The sequence below is a fragment of the Camponotus floridanus genome, unplaced genomic scaffold (assembly GCF_003227725.1).
Source record: "Camponotus floridanus strain SB8 unplaced genomic scaffold, Cflo_v7.5 scaffold148, whole genome shotgun sequence".
Taxonomy (NCBI): Eukaryota; Metazoa; Arthropoda; class Insecta; order Hymenoptera; family Formicidae; genus Camponotus; species Camponotus floridanus.
This window is the reverse complement of record NW_020229268.1, coordinates 318,622-346,505: the sequence shown is the minus strand read 5'-3', so window position 1 is coordinate 346,505 and position 27,884 is coordinate 318,622. Positions and strand designations below refer to the sequence as shown.

Here is a 27,884-nt window from a genome sequence, read left to right as displayed (position 1 = left end):
AGTCTTATATCCCTAATACAATATCAATAAATACATCGCTCTGAATACATCCAACATGATACATGCATACTGTTATGACACACATGGATTGACTCTTATTATTCTTGCGTTATTACCTGATCCACGCACGCGAACAACCGTCTTAGGACCATCGAGTGATCGTTCCGCAAAGAAGAATCTTGCGTGTCACACATTCCGAAAATAAACAAATAAAAAAATGACTAAACTTAAATAGAGACTTTGTTCGATCGTCGCGCCTTATGTGGGACCTTGTGTATTATTACAAGTGTGTGCTAAAGCGAAGTTTAGTATAGATACAAATTATATACTGAGACCAATCGTTTACGCCTATTCCAATCGTAATCGTCGACAACGTACAAAAAAACGAAATCGCGTAACATCACAAGATGGATGTTTCTATCGCTTCTATCGCTGTTGTCCACGAGAAAATTGCAATCTCGTTGCACTATGCATTGCGTAGCAGCATGTTTGATCACTACACCATCACAACAGCATCCTCGCCACAAAACAGGAAAGGATATTGATCGATCATCGTCTGGACCACATCTTCCAGATATGGCCTCATGGCTTCGAATCTGCCGAGGTCGTTAAATTCGATCGGTAATAATGTAGGCCACCAGCAGATCGCTAGATTCTTACTATCCATACTGTTAAGTTTACAGTTCTCTGCAACCCTAAAGTCGCATAAATTTAGATTAGAATAAAAGATGAAGAATGCATGATCAAAATAAGAAAAAAATTGTAGAGAATATTTTATTTTTTATCTTCACATGATACTTACTTTACGAAATGTTGAAATATAAACTTGAGGACATCGAAGTTAACTGGATTTAATTTCTTAAGCATCAGACGCAGAGCTAACAATCTACCACTTCGGTCTGCAATCGTTTCAAATTTTAAAACTTATGTTAATCTTGAAAAATATTTGATTATCTATGAAATAAGAGTACTAACCTTCCATGTTCATGCAAGTAGCCGACATAGGTTTGCTAATACCTCGTGCACCTGATATAAATAGGCATACATTTTTAAAAATATTTTGCTCTTTATTAAATTATAATTAAAATAAATGTCTAAAGGTTTTTAAAAATTCAAATTACAAGACTCTATTCAAATTTCTCTGACAAATTTCTTACTAAACTTGTTTCGTATTAACTTACCTGATATATCTTCAAGTTCACTCATGCGTTCTTTATCGATGAGTGGTGGTAATCTTTTAGAAAAGAAATCTTTCAAGGCTGTAGCAACAGCATTTACAGGAATATCCAAAGAATGTATATCAACATTACCATCTATATGTAAAAAAATGAAAAATGTTGATTTATATTATCCATTATAAAATATTTAGGAAAGAGATAAATTTTATATCAAAAAAGAAAACACTAAACATCGCAATAAGTTTTAATAAATAATATACCTTCTTCAAACTTTTGGAAAAGCAGTTCTACATGTGCGCGATTACCAGGCACCCTATATATTCCTTCCGAATCCAATCCCTCATTTTCGATAAATCGCACGCACTTCTCCAGAAATAAGGGTATCCGATTCGTTTCGCTTTGCGCAAAATCTTCGATTAAAGGTTGCTGTGATTGACCCGAAATCGGTGTTCCTCCTGGACCTTTGGTCTGTTTTATCTTCTCTTGTTTCTTTTTCTCCCTTTCTTTTTCTTTTTCGGCATGCTTTTTAAGCTTCTCCTCCTTTTGTCTCCTCTTCTCCAATTTTTCATCCTCTTTTGCCTTTTGTTTATCTTTCTTCCTGGCTAATTTATCACCGTCCTTTGACTTATTCAATATACCAAACTAGAACAAAATAATATAATTATATATGTATTCCGTGACATACATTTATATTATGTACGCTAAGAAAACTTACGCTAGGGGAATTAATTTCCCGTGGTGAAGAGACATCGAGACTTGATTCATCATCTGGAATGCCAAACGTATTTTCACCCCTTTGTTTGGCTAAAATAACAGTTTCATGCAACTTAACAAAAGTATTGAACATTGCAACTTAATGAAAAATTTATTACTTATTAATATACTATGTTCGAAAAACAAGAAAACTAAAGTTACTTTAATCAAGAAGCTTGAATTAAATTAAAATCACAATTTTTAATTATACATGCATATGCAAAGCATATGTTATATTTGTTAAATTGTTAAGTTAATTTTCTTTCTATGATTGCACATTATATATTATATTATTATATATAATTAAAACTGTATAATGTAACTATACATTACATGTACTATACATTATGTAATTATACATTATTATAATTGTATTAATTATAATTGTATAATTATATAACTTATATAGCCATGATAAAATAAAATGAGTATAAATATAAATATTGTAAAGATCAATGTATTGAGCAGGAAGTTTATCCTAAACCGAAAGGCAAGGATTAATGGATAATAAATAATAATAATATAATTTATATAGCAAAATATCCTATATATATGTTGCATTAATAAATATTCTCATTCTCTTCAAACTAACATCTAGTTACTTACACGAGGCGCTGAACATTTCCTGTGGCATATGTTTTACGTTAAACGGATGCTGCAAATATTGTTGTTGCAATGAATTTCCAGAGAATCTCTTTCGCAAACTAACGGCAGCATATTTATATTGTTTCGATCTGGATCGCGAAGTATGCTCTGGATCACTCGATTCGGAAGTATCGGGCGTTTCGCTAGATACTGAAAAAAATGAATGTACTGCTAAATATATCATCACTTATATAGATAATATCAAAACCTATATTGTTAAAAAATTCAAAAATTTACCTCTATCTGCTGAATCGACGCGCCAGTTTTTATCGTCTTTCATATTATAATTTAAGCCGACTATACCATCCCCGCTTCCCATGCTGGCCAATGACGGTACTTTGGGTGTAGCGACCGGTATCGCGGTACGTTTTTTGCGTATTCGTTTATGCGACAAAGATTTCTTACTCGTTTTGCTTAACACATCAGTCGCCCTTTGCCTCTCCAAAGAACTCCATTCCGAGTCAGAATCGCTATATGCTATATTTGCAAATAATTAATATAATTATAATAATTTGTAAATAATAATTATATACAAATTTAACATATCCTCCCCTCTATCCTCAAAAAACACATTAACAAAAAGAAAGAAAAAAAGAAGATATCTTACATGGCTGTCCCTTTTCACGTCGGTGACGCAACTTAGATTTGTTGTTGCTGATAGAATCCTGCACCAGAGCGTACATATAATCGCCATCATAGGCAGAGTACATACTCGGAACAACGTCTTTCACTTGCGCGTACTCGGAGCCGAGATCTACTAGTTCTGGCGTGGCAAGAGGAGCGTGACCCATCGTCAGTTTCGGGCCATGTTCATCTTTCTCGCCGATTGTCATCCTAGCTATCGCGTCTGTCACATTAGAGAAATCTTTCAGATTGATTTTTCCGGGTTGTTTCAACGTTTGACTATTTCCCTTCGGTCGCGGTTTAATTTGAGAAATATAACGTCGACCTGTCGTGAAAGCTCTATGTGGGTAACTGTTGGTAACTCCATCTTGATGCATAAACGTTTCCTTTACCCAACCTGAAGAAAAAAAAACTTAGGATAAATTTCAAAATTCGTTATATTTTATGACATTGTACGATGAATTAATTTCCAGTTACTAACCGGATAGCTTGTTCGTGATATCTTCATTCTTCATTAAATCTCTTTCTCTCTCTTCTCGATAGAAATCGACCTGGCTGTAAATGTCACTGTCGTCGCTCGGAGTAGCTCTATGATCAGCAAATTGTTCAGTCAAACCAGTGTCACCCAGATCACCGTCAGGTGTCAACTGCTCGTATGATTCGGAGCCGCTTCTAAAAGTTACAGACATACTGCTTCACATTAGACTTTTGGGTCACAAAGAAATTCATAAATATTAAATAAATCAATTTATTCGTTAGAGAGCTGCTTCTAGTATAGTTACCCGTCATCCGGCGTTTGAAGATGATAGCTCTCATGTCGTGGTGGTGGCATCGGATGTAAAGCCGAATATTCTAAAGTGCCTTCTCCGCTGTCATTCAAATTCCCCGGCTCCTCCATATTAAATGCCTGTTCGATCTCTGGTTTCTTTTCCCATACCACTTTGAAGAAAGGCGTGTAAAATGCAGCTGCAAATATGAAATAATTAAAAAATTGAATTTGCCAAAGACATCAAAACAAAGTTTCGAATTTCTCACTTTTCTGTTGACAACTAGATGCGGATGTCATGAAATGCGCCTCCAATTTGTCTGCGATAGCATTTCCTTCCGTGATAAGTAGATGACTCAAATCGTTGCTAAAGAAAGCATTTGCACCGCCAGTATCAGTCACAGCCATTATTTGTATCGGTAAATTTGGTATGTTTGTGGAAAAGGCACTATAAAACAAAGGAGAAAACGTATTTGAAAAATAAAATATTATTTTTTTTAAGTACGCTAGCAATGCGAGTCATTGATATATACTTTAGAGTTGCAAGAGAAGCTTTTCTCTTTGTAGAATAAACAAGTATAAAGCCATGCACCAATTCGTCTCTGAATGCATTGGCTCCATGGAAACTCGAGATAATGACTTCAACTCGACGTTTGCATTCTCCCAGAAATGTCTCTAAAACTATGGATCTATCTCCGCTGAGAAAACAGCATTGATGATTGAGTAAAGGACCAAGGACATTCTCGACTGAATAAGGATCACCGCAGAACATACACATTATTATTCTGAAATCAAACATAAAATAAGATATGCGACAAGAAATTAATCATAAAAAGGAAGCACTGATTGATAATTTACCTGATATCAGGCTCCAAACACTCAATAACACTCTGATATATGTTTAAAAAACCAGCTCTGTGATTTATAGATTGTATAAGTTGCTGCAAAGCATCTTTCACCAATGAAGTGGGAAATCTTTTATGCTTTTCTTGTTCCAACTCGTCTATGCAGACATCGATAAATGGACACTGCAAACTAGACATGCCAAATTGATAAGAATATCATAGGGACAAATTTTAATTCAATTACAATTGATACAATTAATTATACCTATCAGCAAGATTCTGTCCCTCTTCTCTGAGCTTCATGGCTTCCATTTCGTCGATACTGGCTTCTGGCACAAACATTATTACAATTGGCAATCCTTGAAATGGTAGCCTGTCCTCTTGCTCCAAATTTGACAATAGAGTTTTCTCTAGCGAGGATCGAATGTATTCGAATGAATCTTCATTCGAATAGATACAAAAAGATCCTAGAACACACAAAAATGGTATATTGTTATATCTAAGACATTTCATTCGCGTCAAACATAAATTGATGCTTAAAAAAATAATTTAAAAAAAAATAAAAAAATATTTACCATGTGGCATGAAATCGGACGTGGTGAAGGAGTTATGCGGCAATCCAACATCACCGTCTATAATGCGATATCCGAGAGTATACAATTGACAATCTATCTCCACTTCATCATCTTCTGTTTGTGCTCGGATTTCACGAGCAAACTCCTCGCTTAGTCCGTTACTCCCGAGTATGACTAAATTTAATTGATTGTTATCCGACGTTAACTGCCACTGACTACTGTGATTCCATGAGGAAGGTCTGTTAGAACGGTTTTCATATTTGTGTTATGAAATATTTCCATATATTGTACAATTCTCTCCGTTGACATAATAACAATGTCTTCTTACCTATGAGCTTTCGTTCCGAGTATCCTTTCTATAAGCGCGTCCATGCAATTTGGATAAGCAGGACAATGTTCCCTTATGGGACAATGCACAAATCCTAAATGTTGAAACAACATTAACTTTCGATCTTGATCTAATCTGTCTAAAGCTTTGTATCTGGAAAGATGAAAATTAAATTATAAATATAGTTACGACATAATTTTCATTTATAAAAATTATTGTATTTGAACAATTTAAAACTTTTACTTTGGACATAATACATATTCGATATGATATACCTAAAATCATCTAATAAAGCGTCCGTAATTTCCTTTATATCGTCTTGTGTAATAGTGCCAGATGGAGCTATACTCTTGAAGTGATAAAATAAATCTGCATGCTCCAACAATAATTCCTGTAACACATCCCAAAATATTGCATGTATTCTTTATACATTAATAGTACAATAATGCTAACTATTATGTACAAAGAACCAACCTGAAAGTTGTGTTTTGCCTTTTCAATAATTTCTTTTTGATGCTGATCATAAATTTCTTGACAATCATGATGAGAAAGCTCCTCAAAACATTCTCTGCCCATAAATAAAACTCGAACCTCAGATAAATGTTTTCCAGGCGTAACATAGCCAGTTTCTTCCAATAACTGTTTAAATTGTTTCTTCCATCTAACAGAAATTAATTATAACTGGTATGAAAAAATACTCTATTTAAACAATATTCCATATTGTAAAATAACAATTGAATACATAACAAACAATTTTAAATGACTACTATAATATCTAATTGTTAATGATATTTTGTTATTTTAAAAGTGTATTATATTTAGAATTAATCATTTTTATTATAATTATTGCAATATTAAAATATTTTACTACATATTAAAAATTTCATTAAATCTTAATTTCATCAAATTATTTCATAATTGTAATTCATGCATTGTAAGTAAATCGACTTTTATTAGGCGCCAATAAACCTGAATTCATTTTAAATAATATATAAGCATACATTATTATGCAAATGTTAGCACAGCACATTATAGAACAAAATAAATAAAACAAACACTATTATTGCTGATTCAAATATTTATGTTCTATATTGTAGACATAAGGAAACAAGAAAAAAAGCATAAATTACCTTTTTGGAAGTCTGCACAAAGAAACACCACCCAGAATAAAGCAAAGCATTAGTGAATTGCATATGAATATTTTACCTTCTAGAATATCGAATGGAACAATATGGATTTACTACAATTAGCTATATTAATTCTATGAAAAATACATATGTAATCTCGCTCCCTTTTGTAATATTTATTTGTTAAAATGATTCGGGACTCGATGCTGCATCGGAATACTTACTCTAGTCGCCGTTGCTCTTGTTGCAAGGCATTTATGTGATTCTTAAATACGGTCTCCGCCTCGGGGGTCTCCAGGACGTCGTAAGGAATTTTTGTGCCGTTATTTTCTCCAAAGTCACAATCGATCCACGGTATATCCTCGGGACACTCATAGAAGTACTGATCGAAATCGGGATGCGTTTTTATATATTGTTGCACCGCCGACCATTCCCTGTAAGGTATCTTTTCTAGTATAATCTGCAAGATTTATAAAGCGTGATCCGCGCGAGAAACTTACTCATTAATTAAATTCGATATATCCGGACAAATCTCGTGAAGTATATCCGGCAACATGTCCAGATAGCCCTGTATCTTCTTCGCTATCTGCTCGTCCTTTAGTTTCTTAATATGCCTTCTGAATAGTCTTTGCGTTGCTTCGATACCGAACAATTCTACGAAAGTCGTAAACTCTTTGAGTTGCGCGAGTTTCTTCGAGGCCTGTGACCACAGGGCGCGATAGTCGGTCACGTGTAATCGGATTAATCTCTGCAACGATTCCGTCGACGCATCCAACAGTTCCTTCCGGGCTCTAGCTGCCTCGGCGAAAGGTATCAGTTTGTTGCGCATCTTCGTCTTGTCGATCAATTGTGCCAAGATCATAAAAGCCATGTCCACGTTAATGTTTTCATGCGCCGACGTCTCGATGATCAAAATAGATCCCTTATACTCCTTTCGCATTATCAGTTTCTCGGCTTCTTTAACGAACTGCTCGTTCGCGTCATCATTCTTAGTCGTTACCAGCACCACCGGCTTCTTCGTCTTCATTAAATTATTCAGAATATTCGCCACAATCTCGACTTGCTTCTCTATCGCGCGATTCGGCACGAGACTCACGTCGAACACGCATAGAAAGCCATCGATGTTCAGTTTACCATCGGGCAGGACCTTCTGTTCGTACTCTTTCTCTATACCCAATTGATTCTTGCAGATATACATGAGTTTCTCTGCGCTTGTGATCTTCGTGGCCGCGCATCTCTTCGCGTACGGTTCCATTTTGCCCCCTTTGAACGGCTGAAACGACGCGTCGTCTATAAATTCCGTGTGCTCGATGACTTGAAACTGAAATTCCGTTCCGTCCTCTGCCATTTTTATCACTTCGCCCCAATATAGGAAATGATCGTTGTTAACCACACGTCCACTGAAGTCAGACTGCAAGAAAATCATATTTAATGCTCTTATTAAAGTATCTCGTTGATTGACAACCAATGGCTGTGTTCAGCAGGATAAGCTGCTTTGCAACTATTGTAAAATTTGTGAATCTGATTGGTGTATGCCCTTAGATTCAGCCAAAATTAAGAGCCTATACCAATCAGGTTTACGAATTTTACAACAGTTGCAAAGTAACTTTTTCTGCTGAATGCAGATGAATTCTAGAATTGCTTCAATTACCTGCGATAATACTGAAATGTGTTCCACATTGTAGTCGTCGCTCATGGAACGCATGAAGCGATTGCACAGGCATGACTTGCCGACACCGACTTGGCCCTTGTCCTTTTCAGTGCCAGACAATCCAACCACCGCGATATTAATGCTTTTAGCATTGTCACTCTTTCTCGCCATCTTTGTACGCAATGATTCGCTTATAGCAATGTCAAAATAAATTTTCCCTCCTTCACAAATTGCTCAAGACATAGTGAATGACATGTTACTAAGAAAATTTGCAACTAGTACAAATTTGTCTTCATACCTTTGGTCATTTTACATGAAATCTAAAACTTTGTGCGGTACAAAATTAGCTCAATCTTCCTTTGGTAACATCTCTGCATGATTTTAATCACAATTTTTTTTGCTCGCATCAATGAATATTAGATTTATGTACAAATATCCAATCGATCCTCTTCAAAGTTCTCATTTGCGCAAATATCTCTACTCTAGAGTATAATAAAGTTCTTACAGTAGAGATGCAATTTTAATATAAATTATTGAATATAAATAACACAAAGCTTTTCAAGATCCTTAATCAAATATCTACAATCATAGCAATATTAGCAAGTTATAAATTATTTAATCACTTGTATCAGGAAAAAAAAAAAAATTGCAAACAAACATATATCAATTAAAAATATTATTGATTTATACACATTACAGTTTATACAATTTGTATCATTTTTGCTTATAGCATATAATATCGTAGTCGTATATTATCGTAGATTTATAGATACATCGCGACATGTGTCTCCTAAAATATAACTATGAATCATGCATTACATTGAAAGAGATATTCACAATAACTCTGTCTCATGCTAATTGCATGAATAAGCATCAGCAAAGGGCAGAATTGTAAGAAGGTCGGAATAAATCTCCCGAATAATTCAATCCACTTGAAATCGATAGCAAGAAATAAATTATGATCGGAGCTTTAAATTATGGTTAGAGCGTTATTTTCGTTTATAATTCTCAATCGTGAATCTTGCAATACACATCTCGTTTCAGATTCGGGGCATCGGGGGGCTCTAACGCGTTTTACGTAAGCTTTACTTGCTTTTTACATCGCAGGAAACTCCGATTTCTCCTACAAGGGCGGAATTGTCCCTGCTCGTGTGCCCGGCTGTCTCATCGCGAGTCACTATACTTTTCTACACTTTCGGTAAGTTCAAAACGAGACAGATATATACGTGCTCTAATCTCTCCCTCTCTCTCCATGGAAAGAGCAAGAGAAAATAAATAAAGTGTAGAAAGTGCAACTAAAGCGAACGGACTTGACAAGTCTGCTCCTCTTTGGCCTTTTGTGCTCTTCCGCGTTCAAAAATTAGCCATTTTTTTTTCGTATTATTCGTGCATCAGAAAGAAATAGGAGAGGGCGAAAATGGAAGAAAAGTACGGTCGCGAAGGACGGATTTGACGAGAGCGGCGACGCCGAAAGAGAATGCCGCAAAACCAACCCGATCTGGCCACGACTTTGATCCTCGATTATAAGCTTCTCCTCATTCGAATCGCGCTAGATTTTCACTCCCGACTGCTGCCAACCTAATCGTTTGCAAAAAACGGAGGGAGTATGCTCGAATCGGTTTTTATCACTATTCTCGATAACAGTAACGTAATTGTCATCTCTTGCACATCAGTTTTTCATTAACCAACGATGGTTTATGAATGTACGATACAAGTATATAATTCAGGGGGGAAAAAAAATAGAGAAATCAAAAAGGAAAACGTAAAAGTGATCGAGGAGGCTGAGGTCACGTTCGTCAGTTTCACAGAATATTCCGAAAAAAGGAGATCCTCGGTGAAACACACGCGAAATCTCGCGACGAGTCCGAGTGACAGCCGCGGGTTTAGATCGATATGTATCGTACACAATCGGGTCTCGACATCGACGATGGAGAGACGAGAGGCAAGGGCGACACGAGGACACGCGGGGTCGCTCGTCGTCGCCGTTCACGTCGTGCGGGGCACAGGGCGGGTGGGGGGGTGAAGAGGGAGAGCGTGAAACACGACGGGTTACCTGAGTGAAGGGAAGCGCGCGGTGGGCTGTCTCCTAGGGGGGCGGGGGGGGCGCTGATTCGATTCGCCGTCACCGGAATCCGTGCCGTGTCGTCCGGACGGTGGGACCCGGGTGCGCCTCCTCTCCGGCGAACGTATCCCCGGCTTTCGTCCTCGGCTCCGCTCGAATCGACGCGGCGCGGCGCGACGTTGACGTTGACGTTATGCGACGTGACGTTACGTCGACGCGCGACCCGCGACCGTGAAAAAGGCGGCGCTACTTTTACGCTCGCGCGGCACCGCGACGCATCGACGCGACGTCGGTTGGCACGTCTCCCGGGGAGTGAGCGCGAGATCCCAGGTGTGTAAATAACTTCACGTTGAACAGCGAGTGTCGCCCCGTACAGGAGCCATCTTGCTGGGTGGGCACACGCATCGGTGGACGGGCGCCGGTGTTTTCCGCACGGTTAGTATAGTGTTGGGATGCGCGGCCGGTTTTTCGCGCATGCGCGGCAAACGAGGCCTCAATGGAGTATTTAATACGGACGAGAAGGTGTGCCACTGGTCGCCCGAAAAAATTTTCTCTTAGAAAATTGTTTCGGGTGATCAACAACACACATTTTTATCTGGATATATTTATATTGTATGTATATTTACAGGGTGTCCCATTTTAATGTTCCACCCCAAATAACTTTCTTATTTTTAATTTTAGAAAAAGATGTTTCAGACAAAAGTTGTATGGTTTCTAGGGGGGCATAAGATGGTATCATTAGTTTGACCTTGAAGAGTCACATGAAGATTATGTGAAGATCATTTTGAATTTCTTAAATGGAACACCCTATATATTTTTGCATATTCTTATAGCTTATCTCGAGAGCTTTCCAAAACACTATAAATAAACATTTTTTTATCGAGTATTTTTTGAGTTATGAGACTTGAAATCATTTCTTAATTTTACATAAACCATAAAGCCCGCCAAATCTTCTACATGTGATACATCGCTGGTTATCCGCCATTACTGCCGCGCATGCGCGAAAAAACGGCCCCGCATCCCAACACTGGGTTAATACGCTGTCGCTGTCAAGTCCGGATACTTTCGGCGAGGAACGGGGGGGGCAAGTACCGTTATGTGAAATAAATATCTCAATAATTATGTTATTAATGATAAGAATCTAAAAATCGTCTTCAGATGATCCTAGGAGTCTGTCTTTGAAAGATTGATTGTGACTTTTGGAACACCTTGTATAAATGTTACTTGGTGTTTGCTGGGTAGCTACGGTCCTGATCCGCGCGCGCGGGGCGACACCTGGTGGTCGATCGGCAAGTCTCGCGGACGTGCATTCGAAAAATGGCCGACAGCGGGGACGGTGTGAACAGCACGTCGTCCGGGAAGGAGACGAGGGGCACGCTCGCCGATGGCCCGGTCACCGATCCGGCGTCCAGCATGAAGGTAAATCGAGCCAGGTTTTAATGTGATAAAAGTGTTGGAGCGTCTCGCGCAATCGGGACGACGCTTCGGCTAATCTAACAGCTGTAAGTCGTAGCGGTCGTATTTGCCGCCGTTCTTACTGGATGGAATTTTTCACGAGCCCGAGACCCGCGAAATATCGTCATCAACCGTGTCCCTGATCATATCGAGCGTTGCTTGTTTCGAAAACACGAGAAAATTGCGATGTTTGTCTCTTCTTTCTCTCTCTATTTATATTGGTTTCCTTCTATCTTTCTCTTTCTCTTTCCTCCCTCTTTCCTCGTCTGTCATTCTCTTTATCAGTTCCTCACCTGTATTTCTATTGTGTGTCACGTCTTGCCTAATCCATCAAAGTCTTGTGACCACATATGGCTGTTATATAATTGGACACATGGTATTAATTGACGAGTCGCTCGTTGATGAATGGGCGTTGGTTAAAAGCTATCTAAATGCAGACTTGTATACTATGAGGATATTGGAATTTCTGTTTGCAACTGACCAGATTATAAGTTCTTCCAAATTTCTTTCTTTTTTTAATTATATGTATCTTATTATTGATTAAGTGATTGAGATAATAATTGAGATAATTGAGATAACTAGATATTGTTTATTTTCCTAAAGGCAAGTAAACAGAAATCTGACAGAAGTTTATTTATTCCACAAGAAGATCAGGAGATTGAAATTGTTTAGCATATTTTGTTCAATTTTAATATATACAAATTTATATCTTATATTCTCTTTTGTACACAGATATATTTTCCAGGCACACATATGTAAAAGCTGTTACTGTTAATATATTTTATTAATTAACAATAGCAATTTTTTTATTAAAATAACAATAGCAATTTGAAGAAGTGAATGCATGCAATTCCACACATAGTGCCTGACTTGGCATTTACAATGCTTAAATATTATTTTACATATAGAGCATTATTCACACAGTAGTCCGTAGGTTCGGTACCAATCACTCATGCATCGCTCATAAGCCTAGACACACCATTTAGGCGTGGCACAATTAGCACTACATGAATTATATTGAATGCAAAAAGAAAATATCTGAGAAGCACAACGCAACGGGATCTAATATATTTCCTAAAACAATTCCCTTAATTGTGCTTAAATAATTGGAGTATTTCGATTGAATAGCAAAATTATAAAAAAAAACAAGAAAAAAAGATTTACAATTATCATTCTCAATTAATTTTATTTAAAAAACATTTTATATACAATGTCTATCTCTTTCTCTCTTTCTTTCTCTCTTTTTCTCTCTCTCTTTCTCTCTTAATTAATAATTATAGAGTATGATAATTATTATATTCTGATTTATATGTAAAATTCATTTTTCAAAAATATTATTTGTAATTAAGATTATATAAGGTGTGAGAACGAGATGTAAAAAAAATTATCAACGAAAAATTCCTATACATATTTTATGCTGTACAATTTTTGGGAGTTTTGTACCAAACTACGGACTGTATTGCGTACACTTGATGCATCTGAATCATGATATGGTGGTTGTTGTGATTTCAGAGCCTAGAGGCATCAAATAATGCCTTTCACGGCGCGAGAACAAAATTAGTAAGTAAGAGTATATATGTGTATAAAACATGCAAACTTGTAAACTTGTACCTAATATCCATAGAATGCCATCCTTGCTATTTTTCCTCAAGACTTGGCTTTATCTCCTTTTGCCATATAAATGTCATTGCTGGTCAGAATTTCATTCTCGCTTGTCAGTTAGATAGTACAGACTAATATATAATGAGACGATTATATATTAATAAAATATAATTTTATTAGTAATAATAAATTATTTCTCCTAGTAATAATAATAAATATATTACTTATATATTATTAATATATTATTATTACTATAATATATTACTATAATATATTATTACTAATAAATTAATATATTATTAATATATTAATTTATTAGTAATAATAATAAATATATTTTTATTTAGAATTTTTTATATATTATTAGAATGTTCTCTCTTTCACACTCTTTTTTGAAATGCACTTGAGAAATATGAAAATATTTATCATGTACGATGTAATAATATATAAAAAAATTTTTTTGACATAAATATAAATCGTCTATGCATATATTGATCTGTATACACATTTAATGCAACAAGCTAAAGCTTCATACGCACTCTTCAGTTTGTAGCTTCTTCGATGCGGGCCCTTTTAGAAATGAAACATATTTACACAGTCAGGATTTGAATTAATTGTATCTTTCAATTTCTAGGATTCAAAATCTGGAGCGCTGAAGAAGTCCAGCCGTTACCGGAGCCGCTCCTTGTCGGCCAGTAGCACCGATAGTTACAGTTCTGGTACGGGCGTGTTCGTGATAATACACGTGAATTTTCTGTGTGTATCTCGCTTTTTGAAGGAAAAATAACTTCTTGTAACTTACCTTTTTATCATATTAATATTCCTCAACTTCAATTTATTTATTTCTACCTCAATTATCACCAGCATTGAAGCATTTAAAGTGTTATATTCCATATTATTATTCCACAGCATTATTCGTAGCTTTACTTTGTATTTAGAATTAGCAACAGTTGTAATCTCAAATAACTCAAGCAATTAGTTGCTTCTGTAGATAGTTTGCACTTGCACTTTGATGTTACTAATAATCAATGTTTTTCGGCATTTTGCGCTACTTTAGCCTCTTATACAGGAAGCTCATCCGATGAAGACGACGTCTCGCCGCGCGAGAAAATTCAGAAGACGGAGAAGGGCTTTACGGATTTCTGTGTGCGCAATATCAATCAGCATGCTTTTGGACGTAGGGAGATCGAGATCGCCGAGCAAGAAATGCCAGGAATCATGGCGTTGCGGAAACGCGCAGCGGACGACAAGGTGTATCTCTTTCTTTCATGATAATGGAAAGATTATTCTTTGTTGATTATTGATTGTTATTAAGGGATTATACGCTAGTCAGCAAGTCGAAAAAAACATATTTTTGGGAAATTAAAAAAAAAACTGTTAGGTATTTTTATTTCATCGATTCTTTATCATAATATATATCTATCAAAGAAGTTTTCATAATTTTTTAATTAAAAATATCGAGAAATGTAGACACAGTAGCTATTTTTCAGAGACATCTTTTTTCGGAGGCGCTTGGCGGTGAGCAAGATTACTCGGAGCTGGATCATCTGAAATAAAAAATTCAAAAGAATTTAACTTTCGTATGAATTGATCTAGTTCATGAACGAAGGATTTTACAAAAAATTGATTTTTGATAATGACAGACGTTTGACGCAAAAATACGAATTTTTTGTGTTAAAACTTTTCGTTCTTTTGTTAATAAAAAAAAAGGTTTCATCAAAATTAAAATCCCTTCGTTCATGAATTAGATCAATTCATATGAAAGCTAAATTCTTTTGAATTTTTTATTTCAGATGATCCAGCTCCGTAATCTTGCTCACTGCCAAGCGCCTCCGAAAAAAGATGTCTCTGGAAAATAGCTACTGTGCCTACATTTCTCGATGATTCTTCTCGATTTTTAACTGAAAAAATTATGAAAACTTTTTTGATAGATATATATTATGATAAAGAATCGATAAAAATACCTAACAGTTTTTTTTAAATTCTCCAAAAATACGTTTTTTTCGACTTGCTGATTAGGTATAACCCCTTAATTCTACATTCGATTTAATTCTAATACTCTAATTTTGCATAGCCGTTGAAAAACGCCAAGATTGTGGGATGCACTCATATCAACGCGCAGACTGCAGTGCTGATTGAGACACTGGTAGAACTGGGTGCACAGGTGCGATGGGCGGCGTGCAACATTTATTCCACGCAGAACGAAGTGGCCGCGGCGTTGGCATATGCCGGATATCCGGTGTTTGCGTGGCGCGGCGAAACCGAGGAGGATTTCTGGTGGTGTATCGACAAGTGCGTAGCGGCCGAGAATTGGCAACCCAACATGATACTGGACGATGGTGGCGATGCTACCCACTTAATGCTCAAAAAATACAACGCTATGTTCAAAATGATTCAAGGTTTATTTCATTCTACAATGTTTGCTGTAACATTATAACTTATTAGTTTCGTATAGGAAAGATTTTTAATTTAAAAAAAATAATTTAATATAATAATAGTATCAATATCAACGACAAAATAAAAATAAAATTGAAATTCTTAAGGAAAAAATGAAAAATATGACATATGACATTTGATTTATGAATGAATATATAAAACGAGAATATATGTTCTTGTAGGGATTGTCGAAGAGAGTGTAACAGGTGTACATAGATTGTATCAATTGTCAAAGGCAGGTAAATTATCTGTCCCCGCGATGAATGTAAATGACAGTGTAACAAAGACGAAATTCGATAATCTCTACAGTTGTCGCGAGAGCATCATTGATAGGTAAGTTAGTTACATAAATCGTTTCGAGAAAAAAATATCTAAAACTTGCTCAGCAGTTTTCAATTATCGAAAATATGTATTATTTACAGTTTAAAAAGATCCACAGATATTATGTTTGGCGGTAAACAAGTTGTGATATGCGGTTATGGAGAAGTTGGAAAGGGATGTTGCCAAGCTCTCAAAGGTTTAGGGTGTATTGTATATATCACCGAGATCGATCCCATATGCGCTCTGCAAGCCAGGTAAGGAAGGCTTGCTTGGACAAATTAATTTTTGCAGCCAAATTATCCGAGTAGAATCATATATACATGTGTTGTTGCATTACAGCATGGACGGCTTCAGAGTGATGAAACTCAATGAAGTCATACGAAATGTAGACATTGTCATTACAGCAACGGGCAATAAGAACGTGGTCACGCGCGAGCACATGGACAAAATGAAAAACGGATGCGTCGTGTGCAACATGGGTCACAGCAACACGGAGATAGACGTTGTATGTCTCACTTTATCTACTTTATTTGGCGCGCGTAATTTCGCGACCGGCAGTTATAGCGACTCTCGATTTTCTCGAGCGATCGATTCGATATGACGATTCCACGCTCAAGAGAGATCGAGAGGATTAAGTCCCCTTAAATATGTTCTTAACAGAACAGTTTACGTACGCCTGATTTGACTTGGGAAAAAGTGAGATCACAAGTGGACCACGTTATTTGGCCGGGATGGTAAGCGCATAATACTCTTGGCAGAGGGTCGTTTAGTAAACTTGTCGTGCTCGAGTATTCCATCTTTCGTGGTGTCGATTACTGCCGCTACACAAGCATTAGCCCTCATCGAACTGTTTAACGCGCCACCAGGACGATACAAAAGTGATGTTTATCTGCTGCCGAAGAAAATGGGTGCGTACAGAAACTATAATACAATAACAAAAGATACTAAATTAATTTCAAAGTCTTTTTGCATCGTATTCATAGCTAAAATATATATACATATATATAATTTCGAAATGATCCTTATTCACTGATGTAGTCATCATTGTGTGTGTGTGTGTGTGTGTGTGTGTGTGAAACGTTTTTTTCTCTAATTTTTCAATATTTTTAGAATATTTAAATGACTTAATGATGAAACAAAAACCGGCAAAATACTTTAATCTAACCAATTTAATATTTTATCTCCTCCCAGACAGCACAAAAAAGCCAAAAGATGTCTTAAAGATGTCTAAAGGATTTAAGACGTCTTCAAGTCGTCTTTTAGATGTCTTTTGGACATGTGTGCTGTCTGGGTTGTTATCTATTATATTTCTACTAATTTATTAGTATCGTATTAAAGTAATAAATACCTACTAAATCATAATGTCCATTTATGCAGATGAGTACGTCGCATCACTACATTTACCCACGTTTGACGCACATCTAACGGAATTGACGGATGAACAGGCAAAATATATGGGTCTCAACAAGGCTGGTCCGTTTAAGCCTAATTACTATCGGTTAGTATCAAGTTCTGTTATGAGAGTGATTAATTGATTGTGTGTGTTTTATTTGTGTTATCTACCTACTGTGGATCTGTTTCAGCTACTAAAAAACCAATGGACGAGTAATGTGGCATTGATGTAGTGCAACACTTACTCAGCATTACACATTTTCACAAGTATTAAAAAAAAACAACTACCCTTCCTTGACTTTATGCCGAAGTTGGCTTTCTTTTTACCCCATTATCGTTCACTCTCTGTTGTCGTAAAATCGATAAGAGATTTTTATTTATGGTACAACCTTCGTCGAGACATCCGCGTGATTTGATTCCGCATTGCCATCGTGCTAATCATCCGCAAGGAATGCGTTAATAATGTCATGAACATCCTCTGATTTAAGCAGTTATTTAATAATCGATATTAGAAATCACTACCGAGGCTGGACAAAGTGTATTTGAAAAAAGTACAAAATATATAAGTTATTTTCAACATGTTGAATATCTTATATATTTTTTAAAAGTATGTACCCTTCAAATAACATATCTATCAAAAATACTCTGTCCAGCCATAAAATTTTAATTATTGAATTTATGTATCTGATTAACTTTTATAACAGTTTTCTTTCTGAAAATGTGTGAATGTAGAGCCTACATTCATCGAGATGAATAGAGAGAAAAAGGGAAGCTTTAAAAAATTGACCGGACTGTGCACGCCAGCAAAACTACGTGTGCAAACTGCTGGACGAATGTTGTAGATACGAGTTCTATATAATTTGCAAATCGATGCGGTAAGTAAAATGCATCTGTCCATTAGACACTTCCAATAAACTGTAGTATTATAGTTTATAAATGATACAAACGTTTTTAATAATATATAAAAAGGAACATATATTTATATATAATATACATATAATGTAATATTATATATATACATATGTATGTATGTATGTGTGTATGTATGTATGTATATACATTTTATACACATGCATAGGCAGAAAGGTCAAAACAGAAAAATAATTATAAAATAAAAGTTCAGAATATTCAAGTTTTTCGATTTCTTTTTAATGAGTTTTCTGATATCATTTTTAAATATTTTATCTCTGAATGAAAAATTTGAATTCTTTCTTGAATCTTCTGTATCGTGTGTGTTATACATAAATTTATATACATATATACGTATCACATTATTTTTTAGCGCGTACCGTTGCATTGTGTGCGGATACTGCTGCATATTAGTCAATGAATTTATTGTGCCCTTATAATAATGAAATTACATGTGGGGCGTATGTGTGTATGTGTTATGTATGCGTGTATGTATTTGTGTGTTGTTCGTGCGTGTGTGTGTGTGTGTGTATACGCCCGCTCCGTGAGAAACGATACACCATTCACGACTATTTATACATCATCCTTTCTTCGAGAAAGAGACGCGGGAATGCCATATTTTGCAGGCAGATAATCCAAAAGCTCCATATGTATATAATTATTTACGGAGGAAAAAGATATTAACACGAAATAGGCAATAAGTTGTCATAGATTATAGTCTGTTAATTATTGTTAACTTTGCCTTGCGACACAAGAATTTGCATACCCCACGTTTATTAGAAAAAAATAAACGCTTACTACATTTAAAGAGAATTGACCGTACATTGTTTTTCCTTAGAATAGCACCCATATTTATAATAGCAATTAAAATCGTGATTAATTTACAGCTTCAAATATGACAATATACAGAGTGTATCTGAAATGATGCACTAAACTTTAGGAGCGTATTCTAGAGGTCAAAATGAGACTTTTTTTTCCTATGAACATGGGTCTGCAAATAAATCCTCCTCCGAGCTAGAGGCCCCTAAAGTTTGGGAAAAAATTGAAAATTGGCTGTATTTCAAAAAAAAAATGACAGAAGGTTGATCACCCTTTCTTGAGAGATAAATAAATTTGCGTTGTGGGTGTTTGATCAATTTCACACATTTTCGAATTTTAGCTCGGAGGAAAGTTCATTTACGGATCCATGTTAATAAGAAAAAACAGTCTTATTTTGACCTCCAGAATACGCTCCTAAAGTTTAGTGCATCATTTCAGATACCCTGTATTAACCGAAGAAATATATATAAATATATATTAGATTTTACCCAGCATGAAAAGAGAAGGAACGATATCATCTCGATTTATTCTTATTTTATACTAATAATATTCTCAAACTCAGAATGAATAGGCATCTTTCAAAAAGCGATCGAAATAAATTTAATTATATGCAGGTTTTCAAATAAATGTTTATAATCATAGAATTGGAGATTATATATAATTAAAAATATATATAGAAAAATTTCTTTTAAGAAGCCAAGTATTCTTATTTTTCAAGAACGCAGTATTAAAACATATTTTAAGAGCATTTATTCCCTATTTTATTTCATTCTAAATTGAGAACAATACAAAAACATTTTATAAAATTAATATAATATTAATAAATATATCATTTATGTAGTATGAATGCCTAGATATATGTTAAGCTTTTATGGGGATTCAGAACAATTTACAATTGTTTTGCTATTTTATGATGCCTATGGAGTGCAACATTCGTACGTTTTTCTTATTCGTCTTATTTTATTATCCTTAATTTTGTCTTTCCTTACTGTATGTACTATAATATAATGCAATTGTAAAAGAGTTCCTTAATACATAATTAATTACAATAATTTTACTCGTGATTCATATTTATGAAGTTCATAATTATCGAAAGGCAACAACAGATAAATCATATGTATAAGCGAAGGAATTGAAGCAGTTTTTGCATTCGACACTTGTAAAAATGAAAAAGCTTCACTATATAATGTTTTGCAATATATGTATCTGAATTAAAAAATATAGATAATTTATATTTAAAAAATGATGTTATTCTTGTTGTATTCGCGTGCAATAATTTATAGTGTACTATTGTTTTTCCTTGAGCAATCATAATTCTGTCACGCAAAATGAATCAAAATGTCTGCAAATGTGTTGTAGATGTTTCAGCAATATCGAGAGATCGTAATTCGGCAGTAGCGATAACGCAATAAAAATTAATAAATAAAGAATTAAGCAATAATTAAGAATAATCGCAATACATTAAGAATCAATCATCAACAGAAACAACGTTAATCCTTAATTAATCGCATGAAATGCAAAGAAATTTTTGTTGGGTTAAAATTACATTTTATATGTAAAATTACAATTTTTTATCTTTTTCAATAATGTGCACAGCACAAAATAATCGGTATGCCAGTGATAAATCCAATAACGCTTAGAATTATTATCACAAATCGGGTTATAATCCTGTTATATAGAAAATACATATATTCTAATAAGAATATTTGTATAAAATTCTACTTAAATCCGATTAAAAATGTGAGTTTGATATTATTACATTTGCTATATTAAAGTGAAAAGAAAATCGCAATGCATACAAAGTCAATATTTCACTAAAAAATTATAGAAAAAAATTAGGTAAACAATTTAGATAATGAGTTAGACAAAAAAAAAGTTCAACTCAATTTCTGATTCATTAAACTATATTATTATTTTAAAAAGTCGTTTAATTTCATAAACAATAACAATCATTTATTATTTTTAAAAATTTGTTTAATTTTATAAACAATAACAATCGTTAAGAAAATGTTGTCTTTATCTTATTTTGCATAATGCAAAATTTTGCTAATACATTACATCATACTTCCGAGTATCACGATTACCGATATTGTTATTTTATAAAAAAGAATAATGTATTAATAATATTTAAAAACAATATTAAGAATAATAATATTTACATAAATATATTATCATATTTATGTTATAATATTATAATATATACGTAAATATTTACATATCAAAAATAGTATTTACACACAAATATTTATAAACGTGAATATTTATAATAGATAGTCATAATAATTTTTGTCTTCATCCTCAATAAAATACTGACCATTACTAAAACAATTATCTTCTCCAATTTCGGACCAAAGTCCCGTTAGATATTTATTGTTGTAAGTATTGTAAATGTTAATAGCTCTAAATTTATATTGTTTTCCAACAGTTTTGCAATCAAAGATTCTAAGACGAAAAACTGGATGCCGTCTCATAAAGTAGTTTGATATAAGGCCCTACTAGGTTGACTCTCATCATACTTGGTCACCATCGCGAGTTCGAGTTTATATGTAGTATGGCGCATTAAGTTTTCGACAATGCCGTACGACTTGTATGGATGGTATTTGACGCTAATATTGCGCTTGGATTTCGTGCAAAATTTACTTGACACTGACACAACAGGGCAATAGTAAGTTTTGATTTCTTTGATGACCCCAATACGATCTGAACAGTCAAAGTACCATGCGACCTCGATGAAGTCTAATCCGAAACGATTAATCCATATGAATTTCATTCTACCGAGCTCTTTTGAGCGAATCACCGTGCAAGATGACCACACCATACCGCTGCTGCCCTCATTTGCATTTGCAGAAATTGCGAATTGATATATTTTGTTCGGATTTGGCACAGTTATATTATAGACGGTAGTATTCATGGATACATGTGTCCAGTTTAAGTAACCCTGCAGATGTATCATTTTAATTTGCGCGCAAAATTATTCTACAAATAAATGACAGAGAAAATACATACTGTGCACTGATAAGGACGATCGCGTTTGCTATCGCACCAAAAGATGGTATAATTCGTGATGGTTTCATGCCTAATCGGCGGCACCCAAGATAATTCGTACAGTCCTTTTTCGAAAGCCATTTTTGTAAATTCTATCGGTTCACGTGGCACTGTCCGAAAAATATCTCATATTAACTGCTCGCAATAATTTATGTAGCTTTTTTTAGCACTAATCTTCTTGATATACTCACTCTTATCTTGACTAGGTACAATAATTTCCGTATAATTCTTACTAATGCCGATTTCATTTTGGGAGACAATCTTAAATCGGTATTTGTTAAAGCTGAGTCCATTAAACTTGGCATACGTCTTGGTCATCTCGTTCGGTTCGAGAACTATTTTATGATCATTTTCTTCCATATGATTAATCCAATACTTAAATTTATTACCATTTTCGTGATATTCCTGTATCATTTGCCAATATAAATATACGTCCCTGATTCCATTGTTTTCGACAATTTCGAAGCTACCAATATCGGTTTGCGGTGGAAAGCTAGGTACTAAAAAATTGAATGGTAAAATAATTATTTAATTCTAATCTATCTATTAAAATTTATTATATATTAAAGTAATTTTATATTTATCGTACTGTAAATATAAATAAAATAAAAATAAATCAAAGACAATAAATTTTCTTCCTATTTTATGTATTCACTTACACGTTGGTAATGTGCTGAATATAATAGCAGCGGGCTCACTATACATATCCTCTCCTACGGCCTTAGAGCTTCTTAAATAAACGTATGCATCATACTCGGTATTAGCGTATAATCCGGTAAGAGTAGAACATCTCTTGTGCAAATGAGGCTCCGTATCAATATTAATAATCTATGAATAAGATACCACTCAATCGAAATTATATCATCGTTTCATAAACTACGTTTAATTACAATAATTACAATAAACGATGAATTATATCTATAGAGATAGAAAATATCGCTGTTAATGTAGTAAATTGTTCCTACCCTCCAATCTTTTTCCCAAAGATTCTGGTATATAACTTTATGAGTTAAACCGGGAGGAAAATTGTTCATCGAAAAGGGGGATTGCCAGCATAACTTTGCACTATTCGATGATTTGTTAATCACCGATAGATGCGTAGGTTTTGCAGGAATAACTGAAAATAATGACATAATTTCATTGTTGGATGTCAAAAGTGTATACTATACTCAAAGATCATATGTCTTATTATTTATTCTACATGACATCATTTCATTATATGAAAAGAAGTAATCCAATGACTAATAAAATATTTATATACCTAAAGCGAAATGATCGATAGTATTATATGTGAATAATTTCGTGTCAAACATATTTTCAATTTGCATTACAAACGTATAGTTTTCCTGTGTTTGATTGTATATCGGATTTGTATATTGAGTCCAAGTGCAAGAATAATCCTTTGCTTCTTCTATAGGACAAGGAACAAATTCTTGTCTTCTTGCTGTGTCTACTATATAGAATAATTTATGAGTCGTTAGAGTATAGTGTTGTGATACGTTCCATTTACATGTTATACTTTCCCAATTATAGAATCTACAAGTAAAATTACTTGGCAGTTGAGGTTCGTCTGTCGAATAAAATAAAATACATCACATAAAAAGGACAAATATTTATCTATTATAATTACATAATTAATTTTTAAATAAATCTTTCAGTTTTCAATATGTTTGATCTGTAATATTTCCGCTAATAAATCTCGCTGCGAATTGTCTTTGTTCGAATTTGCATTCATAAACATTGTTATGATTTGTTTTTTTTGTATCAGTTTTACTAGAGGCTACTTCATTTAATATAAATTCTCAATTTTTATCATTTCCATATTTACACAGATTTTATACAATAAGAAGCAATTTAATGCAACATATACAAAATATATAATATTTAAAAAATAAATTATAATTTGTTTTAAGTAAATATATGAATAAAGTATGTAATTTATATTGTATGTGAATATTTATCTCAAATATTGCTTTTGCAAACGAGTGGAACTGAGTAATAGCTTAATGTACACAAGTTTTACAAGATAAGAAATTATTTGAATAATATTATACAATGTCTCCTTTTTAGTAATTTTTATAGTTGATAATAGCAAAATGGTTTCTAAGACATATGTATATCAAACTCATAATTTTAATGAACAGAGAATCAATGTACCATATTGTTTCCATAAAACATCACGTCGAATATTATGTTCTGATAAGAGGATAACTATGCATTTCTACTACAGTAACCATATATTTCCATTGTAATGAAAATATTTATATTTTAGATATACATAATGATCGCAAGTAGTGTAGTATTTTTGTATTTCCTTCATGAGAAAATTTTTCAGATTATTTGTATCAAGGGTATATCATACAGTATTATATATTTTTAATTTTTACTTTATAGAACGGAAATAAATAAAATATATCCCTTTTAGATAGTATAATTGAAGAAAAGAAAAGTATTCTTGAAGAAATATGTAACTTGAAATTATATGGAAAAGATAATTCACAAATGAATACGATACTTACATGCAACAAAAACTTCACTAAGATAAACAAATACGTCTACGCCATTAGGTAGATCCAAACTGCAAACATATGTAAAAATTCCGGCTGGGGGTGATTCAATGTTCAACAGTGCTGTTGTTTTATTGATTCTAGTTATGAATTTCTCCTCTATTCTGTCATAATTGTTCGTAAAATATATATTCCAGGAGTTTGCACCCGGATAATTTTTATCAACAAACGTTTCATTTAAATTACACCAAATTTGCAGATTGTCACCATATTTGACAATTATGTCACCTTCCGGTACCATCCCTATAAAAAGTAAAATATAATTTATTACATATTCGGACGTTTTAAAAATACTAACTTAAGAATATTAAACAATATTTGTTTATAATGTTTATTTAACAATAAATTAATGCGAGAATAAGTAAGCTATTTAAAGAAATATGTATAATATAACTTTAGTTGTAAGTTCTACATATGTATATAATATTCAATATTATAATATTATATGCAATATGTGTGTGTTATAACATTATAAAATGTAAAAATACAATAAAAAAGAGGCAATGTCGGTTGTATGTTCAATCATATGCAATCATATAGATAATTTTAGTATCCATTATATTATGTTGGCGTTAAATGTAAATATATGCATTTAGTTTAAAACTAGAATATCATAGAGAATATTGAAACATATATTTTATCTATAATCCTGATATATTAGGCAGCATGTATGCGAAAAAGATCGAAAGCAAACAGCTTTTATATTTTATCTCTAATTTAAAATGCATATAAATCTAACAAATGTACCGCCTTGAAATTTGTTTATTATATATATTTGTACATAATAAAAGTAAAAAAAATTATCTTTATAAAAATATAAGTTGATAATTTATTCGTAACTGTAATGTAGCAATTTTGTGTGTGTAATGTAGCATATTCCAACGATTATTTGTAAGTAAAGAGAATATGGTGGTATGAAACGGTGAGTGACTCATTATCAGTAGCAAAACATCCTAAGATATGACATTATATATTATAAAGGATACGCAAAATTTTTCATGCTTATTAGCGAAAATTATCTGTTAAGATATATAAGAAATTTATCGTGTTATGTATGGGAATTTTTAACATTATAGAAGTATCGTGCTATGTGAAACAAAAGTAAATTTATCAGATTTCAAGCTTACATCCTGATGTTTCTAGTCCAGGTAAGTTTGCTTTGACTTGTTGCGCATTTATCATCAGGAACAGGCAATTCAAAACAACAGAAATCCATCTAATTCCCCATGAATGATCTCGTCTGTGTGCAATCGATAAGTGAAATATTTTATTGAAATAGCATTTCATTATCGAAGATATACACAAGTGAGGAATTCTTCTTGAATATCGTATAATAGAGATGTTTAAAGACATATTTTGTGTTCTCACTGAAAAATAAAGAGATTCGATTTGAAATAATTTTAATATCTCTTTCTATATACTTCAAAGTATATACATATATAAATTTCTAACTGCAACACTATTAAATTAATCTACATTTTTTTTAAATTTTTAATGTTATTGTATATCATGCTAGTTATAATATGTGTTAATCAACGTATATTAATAATATGACAATAAAATAAATAGTTAATTTAGTTCGTTATATTAATCAACGTATGTTAATAACATGAAAACAAAATATATAATTAATTTAATATGTCTAAATCAGTATAAGTCAACAAGATCAAATCATATAAAACAAGGAAAGCTATAAAGGATTAAAGAACAAAAGTTAAGAGTATAATTTTCAACAAAAGTTATAAAATATTACAAGTGTTTCGATTTAATTCAGATCCTCTTCAATGTAACGAATATGAACAAATTTGGCACTCTGATTAATATAAATAACATAACATGAGAAAGATGTTAAATAAATAGGAAGAGCAAAAAAAAGTTCACTGTACCTATCGGAAAAATAAAATTGTAAAATATAAACAGATTCGACAAAAGATACAGTAAGGACTGTTACAGACAATTGGCTCGATATGTCGCCCGTGCCACTTTTTTTATTGTGTATTTTTATTTTAAAGATTACCAGAATCAAAAAAATAAATAGAATACAATAAACAGAATACACATGATAAGAGTGCGTGTGTGTGTGTATAATTTGCAATAAAAATTATAAAATATTACAAACGTTTTTAAGTCTAATTCAGATTCTCTTTAGCATAATGAATATGAACAAAAAGAAATATTCATATTAACATATACACACATGTACACACACATCTAAATTAATATAAATAATAAATCAAATTAATATAATTCCAAAAATCGATTTAAAGTTGTAATAACAGAAGAAAATATTATAATGTCAAGTTTCCTTACAGATAACGAAATAGCATGTAGGAAGGAAAGACCGTCGAAATAGATGTGATTCGTATCCAAGCTAAGGCACAACTAACTTGTCTAGAAAATATATAAGAAATGTGAAGGATAAACATGTGAGAAAGAATACATTCGTTTATTAGCGAATTTTGAAGTCATGACACATGAAGAAGCAACATTGTTGTGTTTCGGATAAATTATTTTATTCTCTTGCTGTATCACCGATAATGTAAATATGTGGTTTCTCTTTCCAAACAATCTCAACGATTTTATATGAAAAAAGCAGGTGGCTAAAATAGTTTCTTAAAATTTCTGAACGTATTTTTCGATGAGATTTGTAGATTTTTTGGCTAATTGTCAAGTTTTCTTTTACGAAAATGCCTAAAAAAGGCATTATTTTTTTGCAATTCTGTCACGCAATAAAGGTTAAGAATTAATTATTAACAAAAGCAACGTTAATTCTTAATTAATTGC

At 33.3% G+C, this 27,884-nt stretch overlaps 3 protein-coding genes across 6 annotated transcripts; 1 reads left to right on the top strand and 2 right to left on the bottom strand.

Annotated features, from left to right (window-relative positions):
• Positions 1 to 496: 496 nt before the first annotated feature.
• LOC105249926 (rho GTPase-activating protein 190) lies at positions 497 to 9,033 on the bottom strand. 3 transcript variants are annotated; one of them, XM_025406511.1, is made up of 23 exons: positions 8,493 to 9,033; positions 7,342 to 8,252; positions 7,066 to 7,275; positions 6,845 to 6,856; positions 6,189 to 6,375; positions 5,990 to 6,105; positions 5,715 to 5,867; positions 5,387 to 5,625; positions 5,077 to 5,278; positions 4,825 to 5,001; positions 4,500 to 4,751; positions 4,236 to 4,414; positions 3,983 to 4,166; positions 3,682 to 3,890; positions 3,184 to 3,597; positions 2,814 to 3,053; positions 2,538 to 2,726; positions 1,894 to 1,946; positions 1,439 to 1,820; positions 1,182 to 1,313; positions 976 to 1,026; positions 803 to 899; positions 497 to 695 (listed from the first exon to the last, which is right to left on the bottom strand). In XM_025406511.1, the coding sequence occupies exons 1-23, from the start codon at positions 8,661 to 8,663 to the stop codon at positions 497 to 499; spliced, it is 4,959 nt and encodes a 1,652-aa protein (XP_025262296.1). In that variant the 5' UTR covers positions 8,664 to 9,033. The 3 variants fall into 3 exon arrangements, with proteins under 3 accessions (XP_025262296.1, XP_025262294.1, XP_025262295.1); XM_025406509.1 differs by having other exon boundaries at positions 1,894 to 1,982; positions 8,493 to 8,663; XM_025406510.1 differs by lacking the exon at positions 6,845 to 6,856 and having other exon boundaries at positions 1,894 to 1,982.
• A 2,718-nt stretch (positions 9,034 to 11,751) lies between these two features.
• LOC105249924 (S-adenosylhomocysteine hydrolase-like protein 1) lies at positions 11,752 to 18,750 on the top strand. Its single transcript, XM_011255717.3, is given in 12 exon segments — positions 11,752 to 11,973; positions 13,522 to 13,569; positions 14,246 to 14,330; positions 14,669 to 14,862; positions 15,686 to 16,010; positions 16,230 to 16,380; positions 16,470 to 16,622; positions 16,708 to 16,873; positions 17,029 to 17,097; positions 17,099 to 17,276; positions 17,746 to 17,866; positions 17,952 to 18,750. Coding segments are annotated over 12 exon segments (1,599 nt in total). The 5' UTR covers positions 11,752 to 11,871; the 3' UTR covers positions 17,959 to 18,750.
• A 3,010-nt stretch (positions 18,751 to 21,760) lies between these two features.
• On the bottom strand, positions 21,761 to 27,545 carry LOC105249921 (cytokine receptor-like). 2 transcript variants are annotated; one of them, XM_025406541.1, is made up of 9 exons: positions 27,411 to 27,545; positions 26,228 to 26,467; positions 25,053 to 25,343; positions 23,795 to 24,103; positions 23,433 to 23,650; positions 23,193 to 23,361; positions 22,725 to 23,033; positions 22,495 to 22,643; positions 21,761 to 22,426 (listed from the first exon to the last, which is right to left on the bottom strand). In XM_025406541.1, exons 2-9 carry the CDS (start codon positions 26,451 to 26,453, stop codon positions 21,956 to 21,958), a joined length of 2,142 nt encoding a protein of 713 aa, XP_025262326.1. In that variant the 5' UTR covers positions 26,454 to 26,467; positions 27,411 to 27,545; the 3' UTR covers positions 21,761 to 21,955. The 2 variants fall into 2 exon arrangements, with proteins under 2 accessions (XP_025262326.1, XP_011254013.2); XM_011255711.3 differs by having other exon boundaries at positions 23,499 to 23,650.
• Between the last annotated feature and the right edge of the window lie 339 nt (positions 27,546 to 27,884).

Bases quoted from the DNA above. Each gene is read 5' to 3' on its own strand.
- LOC105249926 (XM_025406509.1), bottom strand. From the start codon at position 8,663: ATGGCGAGAAAGAGTGACAATGCTAAAAGCATTAATATCGCGGTGGTT. The intron at 5,626-5,714 runs GTAAGAAGACAT...CCGTTCTAACAG, and splicing joins CTCGGAACGAAAGCTCATAG to ACCTTCCTCATGGAATCACA. The intron at 900-975 runs GTTAGTACTCTT...AAACGATTGCAG, and splicing joins TACTTGCATGAACATGGAAG to ACCGAAGTGGTAGATTGTTA.
- LOC105249921 (XM_025406541.1), bottom strand. From the start codon at position 26,453: ATGTCTTTAAACATCTCTATTATACGATATTCAAGAAGAATTCCTCAC. The intron at 23,651-23,794 runs GTATATAAATAT...CATTATTTTCAG, and splicing joins TATCGATCATTTCGCTTTAG to TTATTCCTGCAAAACCTACG. The intron at 22,644-22,724 runs GTGAGTATATCA...TTTTTCGGACAG, and splicing joins TGTACCTAGTCAAGATAAGA to TGCCACGTGAACCGATAGAA.